At 44.5% G+C, this 15,000-nt stretch overlaps 1 protein-coding gene across 2 annotated transcripts in view; it reads left to right on the top strand.

The window, feature by feature from the left end:
* Positions 1 to 15,000, top strand: part of LOC106603934 (calcium/calmodulin-dependent protein kinase kinase 1) — a 156,775-nt gene that overhangs the window by 123,876 nt on the left and 17,899 nt on the right. For both annotated transcript variants that reach the window (XM_014198188.3, XM_014198189.3), the window contains exons 12-13: positions 3,980 to 4,033; positions 6,073 to 6,146. In XM_014198188.3, coding sequence (XP_014053663.1) covers positions 3,980 to 4,033; positions 6,073 to 6,146 — 128 coding nt within the window. The remainder of the gene's footprint in view (positions 1 to 3,979; positions 4,034 to 6,072; positions 6,147 to 15,000) is intronic.

Raw genomic sequence — 15,000 nt, forward strand, 5'->3', positions numbered from 1 at the left:
GTGTTACAGCTCCTCCAACCCTTCTACTGCTACTGTTTATAGTGTTACAGCTCCTCCAACCCTTCTACTGCTACTGTTTATAGTGTTACAGCTCCTCCAACCCTTCTACTGCTACTGTTTATAGTGTTACAGCTCCTCCAACCCTTCCACTGCTACTGTTTATAGTGTTACAGCTCCTCCAACCCTTCTACTGCTACTGTTTATAGTGATACAGCTCCTCCAACCCTTCTACTGCTACTGTTTATAGTGTTACAGCTCCTCCAACCCTTCTACTGCTACTGTTTATAGTGTTACAGCTCCTCCAACCCTTCTACTGCTACTGTTTATAGTGTTACAGCTCCTCCAACCCTTCTACTGCTACTGTTTATAGTGTTACAGCTCCTCCAACCCTTCTACTGCTACTGTTTATAGTGATACAGCTCCTCCAACCCTTCTACTGCTACTGTTTATAGTGTTACAGCTCCTCCAACCCTTCTACTGCTACTGTTTATAGTGTTACAGCTCCTCCAACCCTTCTACTGCTACTGTTTATAGTGTTACAGCTCCTCCAACCCTTCTACTGCTACTGTTTATAGTGTTACAGCTCCTCCAACCCTTCTACTGCTACTGTTTATAGTGTTACAGCTCCTCCAACCCTTCTACTGCTACTGTTTATAGTGTTACAGCTCCTCCAACCCTTCTACTGCTACTGTTTATAGTGATACAGCTCCTCCAACCCTTCCACTGCTACTGTTTATAGTGTTACAGCTCCTCCAACCCTTCCACTGCTACTGTTTATAGTGTTACAGCTCCTCCAACCCTTCCACTGCTACTGTTTATAGTGTTACAGCTCCTCCAACCCTTCTACTGCTACTGTTTATAGTGTTACAGCTACTCCAACCCTTCCACTGCTACTGTTTATAGTGATACAGCTCCTCCAACCCTTCTACTGCTACTGTTTATAGTGTTACAGCTCCTCCAACCCTTCCACTGCTACTGTTTATAGTGATACAGCTCCTCCAACCCTTCTACTGCTACTGTTTATAGTGTTACAGCTCCTCCAACCCTTCTACTGCTACTGTTTATAGTGTTACAGCTCCTCCAACCCTTCTACTGCTACTGTTTATAGTGATACAGCTCCTCCAACCCTTCTACTGCTACTGTTTATAGTGTTACAGCTCCTCCAACCCTTCTACTGCTACTGTTTATAGTGTTACAGCTCCTCCAACCCTTCTACTGCTACTGTTTATAGTGTTACAGCTCCTCCAACCCTTCTACTGCTACTGTTTATAGTGTTACAGCTCCTCCAACCCTTCTACTGCTACTGTTTATAGTGTTACAGCTCCTCCAACCCTTCTACTGCTACTGTTTATAGTGATACAGCTCCTCCAACCCTTCTACTGCTACTGTTTATAGTGTTACAGCTCCTCCAACCCTTCTACTGCTACTGTTTATAGTGATACAGCTCCTCCAACCCTTCTACTGCTACTGTTTATAGTGTTACAGCTCCTCCAACCCTTCCACTGCTACTGTTTATAGTGTTACAGCTCCTCCAACCCTTCTACTGCTACTGTTTATAGTGTTACAGCTCCTCCAACCCTTCTACTGCTACTGTTTATAGTGTTACAGCTCCTCCAACCCTTCTACTGCTACTGTTTATAGTGATACAGCTCCTCCAACCCTTCTACTGCTACTGTTTATAGTGATACAGCTCCTCCAACCCTTCTACTGCTACTGTTTATAGTGTTACAGCTCCTCCAACCCTTCTACTGCTACTGTTTATAGTGTTACAGCTCCTCCAACCCTTCCACTGCTACTGTTTATAGTGATACAGCTCCTCCAACCCTTCCACTGCTACTGTTTATAGTGTTACAGCTCCTCCAACCCTTCTACTGCTACTGTTTATAGTGTTACAGCTACTCCAACCCTTCTACTGCTACTGTTTATAGTGTTACAGCTCCTCCAACCCTTCTACTGCTACTGTTTATAGTGTTACAGCTCCTCCAACCCTTCTACTGCTACTGTTTATAGTGTTACAGCTCCTCCAACCCTTCTACTGCTACTGTTTATAGTGATACAGCTCCTCCAACCCTTCTACTGCTACTGTTTATAGTGATACAGCTCCTCCAACCCTTCTACTGCTACTGTTTATAGTGTTACAGCTCCTCCAACCCTTCTACTGCTACTGTTTATAGTGTTACAGCTCCTCCAACCCTTCTACTGCTACTGTTTATAGTGTTACAGCTCCTCCAACCCTTCTACTGCTACTGTTTATAGTGTTACAGCTCCTCCAACCCTTCTACTGCTACTGTTTATAGTGTTACAGCTCCTCCAACCCTTCTACTGCTACTGTTTATAGTGTTACAGCTCCTCCAACCCTTCTACTGCTACTGTTTATAGTGTTACAGCTCCTCCAACCCTTCTACTGCTACTGTTTATAGTGATACAGCTCCTCCAACCCTTCTACTGCTACTGTTTATAGTGTTACAGCTCCTCCAACCCTTCTACTGCTACTGTTTATAGTGTTACAGCTCCTCCAACCCTTCTACTGCTACTGTTTATAGTGTTACAGCTCCTCCAACCCTTCTACTGCTACTGTTTATAGTGTTACAGCTCCTCCAACCCTTCTACTGCTACTGTTTATAGTGATACAGCTCCTCCAACCCTTCTACTGCTACTGTTTATAGTGTTACAGCTCCTCCAACCCTTCTACTGCTACTGTTTATAGTGATACAGCTCCTCCAACCCTTCTACTGCTACTGTTTATAGTGATACAGCTCCTCCAACCCTTCTACTGCTACTGTTTATAGTGTTACAGCTCCTCCAACCCTTCTACTGCTACTGTTTATAGTGTTACAGCTCCTCCAACCCTTCTACTGCTACTGTTTATAGTGTTACAGCTCCTCCAACCCTTCTACTGCTACTGTTTATAGTGTTACAGCTCCTCCAACCCTTCTACTGCTACTGTTTATAGTGTTACAGCTCCTCCAACCCTTCTACTGCTACTGTTTATAGTGTTACAGCTCCTCCAACCCTTCTACTGCTACTGTTTATAGTGTTACAGCTCCTCCAACCCTTCTACTGCTACTGTTTATAGTGATACAGCTCCTCCAACCCTTCTACTGCTACTGTTTATAGTGTTACAGCTCCTCCAACCCTTCTACTGCTACTGTTTATAGTGTTACAGCTCCTCCAACCCTTCTACTGCTACTGTTTATAGTGTTACAGCTCCTCCAACCCTTCTACTGCTACTGTTTATAGTGTTACAGCTCCTCCAACCCTTCTACTGCTACTGTTTATAGTGATACAGCTCCTCCAACCCTTCTACTGCTACTGTTTATAGTGTTACAGCTCCTCCAACCCTTCTACTGCTACTGTTTATAGTGATACAGCTCCTCCAACCCTTCTACTGCTACTGTTTATAGTGTTACAGCTCCTCCAACCCTTCTACTGCTACTGTTTATAGTGTTACAGCTCCTCCAACCCTTCCACTGCTACTGTTTATAGTGATACAGCTCCTCCAACCCTTCTACTGCTACTGTTTATAGTGTTACAGCTCCTCCAACCCTTCTACTGCTACTGTTTATAGTGTTACAGCTCCTCCAACCCTTCCACTGCTACTGTTTATAGTGTTACAGCTCCTCCAACCCTTCTACTGCTACTGTTTATAGTGTTACAGCTCCTCCAACCCTTCTACTGCTACTGTTTATAGTGTTACAGCTCCTCCAACCCTTCTACTGCTACTGTTTATAGTGATACAGCTCCTCCAACCCTTCTACTGCTACTGTTTATAGTGTTACAGCTCCTCCAACCCTTCTACTGCTACTGTTTATAGTGTTACAGCTCCTCCAACCCTTCCACTGCTACTGTTTATAGTGTTACAGCTCCTCCAACCCTTCTACTGCTACTGTTTATAGTGTTACAGCTCCTCCAACCCTTCTACTGCTACTGTTTATAGTGTTACAGCTCCTCCAACCCTTCCACTGCTACTGTTTTTCAGGCATTGGACGTGTGGGCCATGGGAGTAACTCTCTACTGCTTTGTGTTTGGGAAGGTAAGCCAACAGTCCATTTTTTCCTCGTATTACCTCCTCCCAGCCTGCCCACAACTTGTTTGTTTTAGTGACATTCTCTGGAAGAAGAGGTGGAAGAAGTGTTTCTCCTGTGTACCTCTATAGGGTTTTTCACGCTACTGAACTGAGCCCAACTGCGCTCAGCTGGCCTTGTTATGCATCCGCCATAGGTGATGAAATGCCGGGCAATATGAAAAGAAACTATCTGAACCGACACCGTTTGGTTTGGGTCAGCACGATAGTGGGAAAAGGTAGATTTGTCTGTTCAAAAGACAAGCACCTGGACCGAGTTTTATTGTTGTAGAGACAGAGACTGTAACATGGACCATGTTATATTGTTGTAGAGGCAGAGACTGTAACATGGACCATGTTCTATTGTTGTAGAGGCAGAGACTGTAACATGGACCGTGTTATATTGTTGTAGAGGCAGAGACTGTAACATGGACCATGTTCTATTGTTGTATGACAGAGACTGTAACATGGACCGTGTTATATTGTTGTAGAGACAGAGACTGTAACATGGACCATGTTCTATTGTTGTAGAGACAGAGACTGTAACATGGACCATGTTATATTGTTGTAGAGGCAGAGACTGTAACATGGACCATGTTATATTGTTGTAGAGACAGAGACTGTAACATGGACCATGTTCTATTGTTGTAGAGACAGAGACTGTAACATGGACCATGTTCTATTGTTGTAGAGACAGAGACTGTAACATGGACCGTGTTATATTGTTGTAGAGACAGAGACTGTAACATGGACCATGTTCTATTGTTGTAGAGACAGAGACTGTAACATGGACCATGTTCTATTGTTGTATGACAGAGACTGTAACATGGACCGTGTTATATTGTTGTAGAGGCAGAGACTGTAACATGGACCATGTTCTATTGTTGTAGAGGCAGAGACTGTAACATGGACCGTGTTATATTGTTGTAGAGGCAGAGACTGTAACATGGACCATGTTCTATTGTTGTAGAGGCAGAGACTGTAACATGGACCGTGTTATATTGTTGTAGAGGCAGAGACTGTAACATGGACCATGTTCTATTGTTGTATGACAGAGACTGTAACATGGACCGTGTTATATTGTTGTAGAGACAGAGACTGTAACATGGACCATGTTCTATTGTTGTAGAGACAAAGACTGTAACATGGACCATGTTCTATTGTTGTAGAGGCAGAGACTGTAACATGGACCATGTTATATTGTTGTAGAGACAGAGACTGTAACATGGACCATGTTCTATTGTTGTAGAGACAGAGACTGTAACATGGACCATGTTCTATTGTTGTAGAGACAGAGACTGTAACATGGACCGTGTTATATTGTTGTAGAGACAGAGACCGTAACATGGACCATGTTCTATTGTTGTAGAGACAGAGACTGTAACATGGACCATGTTCTATTGTTGTATGACAGAGACTGTAACATGGACCGTGTTATATTGTTGTAGAGACAGAGACTGTAACATGGACCATGTTCTATTGTTGTAGAGACAGAGACTGTAACATGGACCATGTTCTATTGTTGTAGAGGCAGAGACTGTAACATGGACCATGTTCTATTGTTGTAGAGACAGAGACTGTAACATGGACCATGTTCTATTGTTGTAGAGACAGAGACTGTAACATGGACCATGTTCTATTGTTGTAGAGACAGAGACTGTAACATGGACCATGTTCTATTGTTGTAGAGACAGAGACTGTAACATTGACCATGTTCTATTGTTGTAGAGACAGAGACTGTAACATGGACCATGTTCTATTGTTGTATGACAGAGACTGTAACATGGACCATGTTCTATTGTTGTAGAGGCAGAGACAGAGACTGTTTAGTGATGACTTTTTCTATGTCTGGTGCACGTCATATTCATGCTGTTACCTAAGCAGCCGACTTGTTTTGCTCCAAGATGTTCTTTGAATTGTCTTAGATGTAATTATAACTCGTAGCTAACTTTTGAACCCTCTCTCCTCTCCTCTCCTCTCTTCTCATTTTTTCTCTCCTCTTCACGCAGTGTCCGTTCATCGATGAGTACATCCTGGTTCTACACAATAAGATCAGGACTAAATGTGTGGAGTTCCCAGAGTCGTAAGTCTTCCTCCTTCCTCCTCTTTTTTATTAAGTGAGACAGACTTGATGTTCCAGCCACCACCACCACAAAGCTGAAACCAATGCTGCCATCTTACAATTTATTACACTGTTACCCCAGGAAATCTTAAGTCTTATTACATACAGCCGGGAGGAACTATTGGATATAAGAGCATCGTCAACTTACCAACATTACGACCAGGAATATGACTTTCCCGAAGCGGCTCCTCTGTTTGGTCCACCACCCAGGACACTGGATCGGATCCCAGCAGGCGACCCAAACACAACGACGGGGCAGATGGAAGGGGCAGGTGGAGCGGTCTTCTGGTCAGGCTCCGTAGACGGGCACATCGCCCACCGCTCCCGAGTATACTACTCGCCAATGTCCAGTCTCTTGACAACAAGGTAGACGAAATCCGAGCAAGGGTTGCCTTCCAGAGAGACATCAGAGATTGTAACATTCTCTGTTTCACGGAAACATGGCTCACTCAGGATGCGTTATCAGAGTCGGTACAGCCACCTGGTTTCTTCACGCATCGCGCCGACAGAAACAAACATCTCTCTGTTAAGAAGAAGGGCGGGGGTTTATGCCTTATGATTAACGAGTCGTGGTGTGATCATAACAACATATAGGAACTCAAGTCCTTGTTCACCTGACCTAGAATTCCTTACAATCAAATGCTGACTGCATTATCTACCAAGAGAATTCTCTTCGATTATAATCACTGTCGTGTGTATCCCTCCCCCCCAAAGCAGACACCTCGACGTCCCTGAAAGAACTTCACTGGACTCTATGTAAACTGGAAACCACATATCCTGAGGCTGCATTTATTGTAGACGGGGATTTTAACAAGGCAAATCTGAAAACAAAGCTCCCTAAATTTTATCAGCATATCGAATACGCGACCCGGGCTGGCAAAATTCTGGATCATTGTTACTCTAACTTCCGCGACTCATACAAAGTCCTCCCTCGCCCTACTTTCGGCAAATCTGACCACGACTCCATTTTGTTGCTCCCAGCCTATTGACAGAAACTAAAACAGGAAACGCCCGTGCTCAGGTCTGTTCAACACTGGTCCGACCAATCTGATTCCACGCTTCAAGATTGCTTCGATCACGTGGACTGGGATATGTTCCGGATAGTGTCGGACAACAACATTGATGTATACGCTGAATCGGTGAGCGAGTTTATTAGCACGTGCATCGGTGATGTTGTACCCACGGCGACTATTAAAACCTTCCCCAACCAGAAACCGTGGATTGATGGCAGCATTTGCACAAAACTGAAAGCACGAACCACTGTTTTTAATCAGGGCAAGTCGACCGGAAACATGAACGAATACAAACAATGTAGCTATTCCCTCCACAAGGCAATCAAACAAGCTAAACGTTAGTATAGAGACAAAGTAGACTCGCAATTCAACGGCTCAGACATGAGAGGTATGTGGCAGGGTCTACAGTCAATCACGGACTACAAAAAGAAAACCAGCCCCGTCGCTGACCCCGATGTCTTGCTCCAAGACAAACTAAACAACTTCTTTGCTCGCTTTGAGGACAATACAGTGCCACCGACATGGCCCGCTACCAAAACCTGCGGGCTCGCCTTCACCACAGCCAATGTGAGTAAAACATTTAAACGTGTTAACCCTCGCAAGGCTGCCGCCCCTCACAAGGCTGCCGGCATCCCTAGCCGCGTCCTCAGAGCATGCACAAACCAGCTGGCTGGTGTGTTTACGGACATATTCAATCAATCCCTATCCCAGTCTGCTGTTCCCACATGCTTCAAGAGGGCCACCATTGTTCCTGTTCCCAAGAAAGCTAAGGTAACTGAGCTAAACGACTATCGCCCCGTAGCAATCACTTCCGTCATCATGAAGTGCTTTGAGAGACTAGTCAAGGATCATATCACCTCCACCCTACCTGACACCCTAGACCCACTCCAATTTGCTTACCGCCCCAATAGATCCACAGACGATGTAATCGCAATCACACTGCACACTGCCCTAACCCATCTGGACAAGAGGAATACCTATGTAAGAATGCTGTTCATCGACTACAGCTCAGCATTTAACACCATAGTACCCTCCAAACTCGTCATTAATCTCGAGACCCTGGGTCTCGACCCCGCCCTGTGCAGCTGGGTCCTGGACTTTCTGACGGGCCGCCCCCAGGTGGTGAGGGTAGGAAACAACATCTCCACCCCGCTGATCCTCAACACTGGGGCCCCATAAGGATGCGTTCTCAGCCCTCTCCTGTACTCCCTGTTCACCCATGACTGCGTGGCCATGCACGCCTCCAACTCAATCATCAAGTATGCAGACGACACTACAGTGGTAGGCTTGATTACCAACAACGACGAGACGGCCTACAGGGAGGAGGTGAGGCCCTAGGAGTGTGGTGTCAGGAAAATAACCTCATGTAATCAACGTCAACAAAACAAAGGAGATGATCGTGGACTTCAGGAAACAGCAGAGGGAGCACCCCCCTATCCACATCGACGGGACAGTAGTGGAGAAGGTGGAAAGTTTTAAGTTCCTCGGCGTACACATCACAGACAAACTGAAATGGTCTACCCACACAGACAGCGTGGTGAAGAAGGCGCAACAGCGCCTCTTCAACCTCAGGAGGCTTAAGAAATTTGACTTGTCACCAAAAACACTCACAAACTTTTAGAGATGCACAATCGAGAGCATCTTGTCGGGCTGTATCACCGCCTGGTACGGCAACTGCCCCGCCCACAACCGTAAGGCTCTCCAGAGGGTAGTGAGGTCTGCACAACGCATCACTGGGGGCAAACTACCTGCCCTCCAGGACACCTACACCACCCGATGTCACAGGAAGGCCATAAAGATCATCAAGGACAACAACCAACCGAGCCACTGCCTGTTCACCCCACTATCATCCAGAAGGCGAGGTCAGTACAGGTACATCAAAGCTGGGACTGAAAAAGAGACTGAAAAAACAGCTTCTATCTCAGGGCCATCAGACTGTTAAACAGCCATCACTAACATTGATTGGCTGCTGCCAACATACTGACTCAAATCTCTAGCCACTTTAATAATAAAAAATTGGATGTAATAAATGTATCACTAGTCACTTTAAACAATGCCACTTTATATAATGTTTACATACCCTACATTACTCATCTCATATGTATATACTGTACTCTATACCATCTACTGCATCTTGCCTATGCCGTTCGGCCATCGATCGTTCATATATACAGGGTTTCCCTGTAGCTCAGTTGGTAGAGCATGGTGTTTGCAACACCAGGGTTGTGGGTTCGATTCCCACGGGGGGCCAGCACAGAAAAAAAAAAAAAAAAAAAAAATAATGTATGAAATTCTATGAAATGTATGCATTCACTACTGTAAGTCGCTCTGGATAAGAGCGTCTGCTAAATGACTAAAATGTAAATGTAAATATATTTATATGTACATATTCTTATTCATTCCTTTATACTTGTGTGTATGAGGTAGTTGTTGTGAAATTGTTAGATTACTTGTTAGATATTACTGCATGGTCGGAACTAGAAGTACAAGCATCTCGCTACACTCACATTAACATCTGCTAACCATGTGTATGTGACCAATAGAATTTGATTTGATTTGAGTTGTTACTCAGCGGCAAAGCACATGCCAAGGAGACTCTCACACACACACACCCACACACACACACCCTTCAAAAATAATTATGTTCCCACTGATTGCCAACTGAATGTGATGAAAAAACAGCCCCTCTATAGCCAAAACAAAGTGTCAGTAGTGTTTGCCTGCAGACACACTATCAGGGAAAATGTTCTCAGAACCTCCCTGCAACCAAAAAATGAACATTCCCAGAACAGGCAAAACTTTCACTTCCGTTCACAGGACGTTTAAGAAAACGTTCAGTTTGGGCCTCCCGAGTGGCACAGTGGTCTAATGGCACAGTCGTCACTAGACCACTGTGCTAGCTGTGCCTCTAGAGATCCTGGTTCAAGTCCAGGCTTGGTCGCAGCTGGCCGAGACCGCGAGAACCATTCCAAAATGATGGGCATTAATATGGAGTTGGTCCCCCATTTGCTGCTATAACAGCCGCCACTCTTCTGGGAAGGCTTTCCACTAGGTGTTGGAACATTGCTGCGGGGACTTGCTTCCATTCAGCCACAAGAGCATTAGTGAGGTCGGACACTGATGTTGGGTGATTAGGCCTGGCTCGCAGTTGGCGTTTCAATTCATCCCAAAGGTGTTTGATGGGGTTGAGGTCAGGGCTCTGTGCAGGCCAGTCAAGTTCTTCCACACCGATCTCAACAAACCATTTTTGTATGGACCTCGCTTTGTGCATGGGAGCATTGTCATGCTGAAACAGGAAAGGGGCTTCCCAAACTGTTGCCACAAAGTTGAAAGCACAGAATCGTCTAGAATGCTGTAGCATTAAGATTAGAGATCGACTGATTAATCGGAATGGCCGATTAATTAGGGCCGATTTCAAGGTTTCATAACAATCGGTAATCGGCATTTTTGGACACCGATTGTGGCCGTTTTTTTTATTTTTTTTTACCTTTATTTAACTAGGCAAGTCAGTTAGGAACACATTCTTATTTTCAATGACGGCCTAGGAACAGTGAGTTAACTGCCTTGTTCAGGGGCAGAACGACAGGTTTTTACCTTGTCAGCTCGGGGATTCGATCTAGCAACCTTCCAGTTACTAGTCCAACGCTCTAACCACCTGCCTTACATTGCACTCCACGAGGAGCCTGCATGGCAGGCTGACTACCTGTTATGCGAGTGTAGCAAGAAGCCAAGGTAAGTTGCTAGCTAGCATTAAACTTATCTTATAAAACCAATCAACCTTAACATAATCACTAGTTAACTACACATGGTTGATGATATTACTAGTTTATCTAGCGTGTCCTGCGTTGCATATAATCGATGCGGTGCCTGTTAATTTCTCATCGAATCACAGCCTACTTCTCCAAACGGGTGATTTAACAAGCGCATTTGCGAAAAAAGCACTGTTCTTGCACCAATGTGTACCTAACCATAAACATCAATGCCTTTCTTTAAAATCAATACACAAGTACAGTGGGGGAAAAAAGTGTTTGATCCCCTGCTGATTTTGTACGTTTGCCCACTTACAAAGAAATGATCAGTCTATAATTTTAATAGTAGGTTTATTTGAACAGTGAGAGACAGAATAACAACAAAGAAATCCAGAAAAACGCATGTCAAAAATGTTATAAAATGATTTGCATTTTAATGAGGGAAATAAGTATTTGACCCCTCTGCAAAACATGACTTAGTACTTGGTGGCAAAACCCTTGTTGGCAATCACAGAGGTCAGACGTTTCTTGTAGTTGGCCACCAGGTTTGCACACATCTCAGGAGGGATTTTGTCCCACTCCTCTTTGCAGATCTTCTCCAAGTCATTAAGGTTTCGAGGCTGACGTTTGGCAACTCGAACCTTCAGCTCCCTCCACAGATTTTCTATGGGATTAAGGTCTGGAGACTGGCTAGGCCACTCCAGGACCTTAATGTGCTTCTTCTTGAGCCACTCCTTTGTTGCCTTGGCCGTGTGTTTTGGGTCATTGTCATGCTGGAATACCCATCCACGACCCATTTTCAATGCCCTGGCTGAGGGAAGGAGGTTCTCACCCAAGATTTGACGGTACATGTCCCTGTCCATCGTCCCTTTGATGCGGTGAAGTTGTCCTGTCCCCTTAGCAGAAAAACACCCCCAAAGCATGTTTGATGGTGTTCTTGGGGTCATAGGCAGCATTCCTCCTCCTCCAAACACGGCGAGTTGAGTTGATGTCAAAGAGCTCCATTTTGGTCTCATCTGACCACAACACTTTCACCAGTTGTCCTCTGAGTCATTCAGATGTTCATTGGCAGACTTCAGACGGGCCTGTATATGTTTTTTTTGTGCAGGGGGACCTTGCGGGCGCTGCAGGATTTCAGTCCTTCACGGCGTAGTGTGTTAACAATTGTTTTCTTGGTGACTATGGTCCCAGCTGCCTTGAGATCATTGACAAGATCCTCCCGTGTAGCTCTGGGCTGATTCCTCACCGTTCTCATGATCGTTGCAACTTCATGAGGTGAGATCTTGCATGGAGCCCCAGGCCGAGGGATATTGACAGTTCTTTTGTGTTTCTTCCATTTGCGAATAATCGCACCAAATGTTGTCACCTTCTCACCAAGCTGCTTGGCGATGGTCTTGTAGCCCATTCCAGCCTTGTGTAGGTCTACAATCGTGTCCCTGACATCCTTGGAGAGCTCTTTGGTCTTGGCCATGGTGGAGAGTTTGGAATCTGATTGATTGATGGCTTCTGTGGACAGGTGTCTTTTTTACAGGTAACAAGCTGCGGTTAGGAGCACTCCCTTTAAGAGTGTGCTCCTAATCTCAGCTCGTTACCTGTATAAAAGACACCTGGGAGCCAGAAATCTTTCTGATTAAGAGGGGGTCAAATACTTATTTCCCTCATTAAAATGCAAATCAATTTATAACATTTTTGATATGCGTTTTTCTGGATATTTTTGTTGTTATTCTGTCTCTCACTGTTCAAATAAACCTACCGTTAAAATTATAGACTGATCCTTTCTTTGTCAGTGGGCAAACATACAAAATCAGCAGGGGATCAAATACTTTTTTCCCCCACTGTATATGTTTTTAAACCTGCATATTTAGTTAATATTGCCTGCTAACATGACTTTCTTTTAAATTGTGTCACTTCTCTTGCGTTCCGTGCAAGCAGTCAGGGTATATGCAGCAGGAACGGTTCCGTATTTCACTGAAAGAATAAACGTTTTGTTTTCGAAATTATAGTTTCCGGATTTGACCATATTAATGACCTAAGGCTCGTATTTCTGTGTGTTATTATGTTATAATTAAGTCTATGATTTGATATTTGATAGAGCAGTCTGACTGAGCGGTGGTAGGCAGCAGCAGGCTCGTAAGCATTCATTCTAACAGCTCTTTGTCGTGCTTCAAGCATTGAGCTGTTTATGACTTCAAGCCTATCAACTCCCGAGATTAGGCTGGTGTAACCGATGTGAAATGGCTAGCTAGTTAGCGGGGTGTGCGCTAATAGCGTTTCATTCGGCGACGGCACTCGCTCTGAGACCTTGAAATAGTTGTTCCCCTTGCACTGCAAGGGCCGCAGCATTTGTGGACAAATGGATAACGATGCTTCGAGGGTGGCTGTTTTCTATGTGTTCCTGGTTCGAGCCCCGTTAGGGGCGAGGAGAGGGACGGAAGCTATACTGTTACACCGGCAATACTAAAGTGCCTATAAGAACATCCAGTAGTCAAAGGTATATGAAATACAAATGGTATAGAGAGAAATAGTCCTATAATTCCTATAATAACTACAACCTAAAACTTCTTACCTGGGAATATTGAAGACTCATGTTAAATTGGAACCACCAGCTTTCATATGTTCTCATGTTCTGAGCAAGGAACTTAAACGTTAAACGCTTTTTTACATGGCACATATTGCACTTTTACTTTCTTCTCCAACACTTTGTTTTTGTTTTTACATTATTTAAAACAAATTGAACATGTTTCATTATTTATTTGAGGCTAAATAGATTTTATTTATGTATTATATTAAGTTAAAATAAAAGTGTTCATTCAGTATTGTTGTAATTGTCATTATTACAAATAAATAAATAAAAATCGGCTGATTAATCGGTATCAGCCTTTTTTGGTCCTCCAATAATCGGTATCGGTATCGGCGTTGAAAAACCATAAACGGTCAACCTCTAATTAAGGTTAAGATTACCCTTCACTAGAACTAAGGGTCCTAGCCCGAACATGAAAAACAGCCCCAGACCATTTTTCCTGCTCCACCAAACTTTACAGTTGGCACTCTGCATTGGGGCAGGTAGCGTTTTCCTGGCATCCGCCAAACCCAGATTTGTCCGTCGGACTGCCAGATGGTAAAGCACGAGTCATCACTCAGAGAACACATTTCCACTGCTCCAGAGTCCAAAGGCGGCAAGCTTTACAACATTCCAGCTGACGCTTGGCATTGCGCATGGTGGTCTTAGACTTGTGTGAGGCTGCTCGGCCATGGAAACCCATTTCATGAAGCGCCCAACGAACAGTTCTTGTGCTGAAGTTACTTCCAGAAGCAGTTTGGAACTCGGTAGTGAGTGTTGCAACCGAGGACAGACGACTTTTACGCTCTACACGCTTCAACACTCTGCGTCCCTGTTCTGTGAGCTTGTGTGGTCTACCACTTTGCGGCTGAGCCATTGTTGCTCGTAGACATTTCCACTTCACAGTAACTGCTCTTAAAGTTGACTGGGGCAGCTCTAGCAGGATAGAAATTTGACGAACCGACTTGTTGGAAAGGTGGCATCCATATGACGGTGCCACGCTGAAAGTCACTGAACTCTTCAGTAAGGCCATTCTACTGACACTGTTTGTGTATGGAGATTGCATGGCTGTGTGCTTGATTTTCATACACCTGCCAGCAACGGATGTGGCTGAAATAGCTGAATCCACTAATTTGAAGGGGTGTCCACATACTTTTGTATATATAGTGTATCATGATGCCCCCGCCCTCTTCCTGACATCACTTCACATAATGATTGCGTCTTAATGAAAACACCTCGTAGTAACACTGCCTGGGCTGTCTTAATGAAAACACCTCGTAGTAACACTGCCTGGGCTGTCTTAATGAAAACACCCCGTAATAACACTGCCTGGGCTGTCTTAATGAAAACACCTCGTCATATCACTGCCTGGGCTGTCTTAATGAAAACACCTCGTAGTAACACTGTCTGGGCTATCTTAACTTCCACCACTGTTATTATTTAACACTGGTACTGCTGGAGGTAAGTAAGCCTTGTCCGAGCGAGAACGGCCT

Source organism: Salmo salar, chromosome 04, assembly GCF_965601325.2.
Source record: "Salmo salar chromosome 04, fSalSal1, whole genome shotgun sequence".
Taxonomy (NCBI): Eukaryota; Metazoa; Chordata; class Actinopteri; order Salmoniformes; family Salmonidae; genus Salmo; species Salmo salar.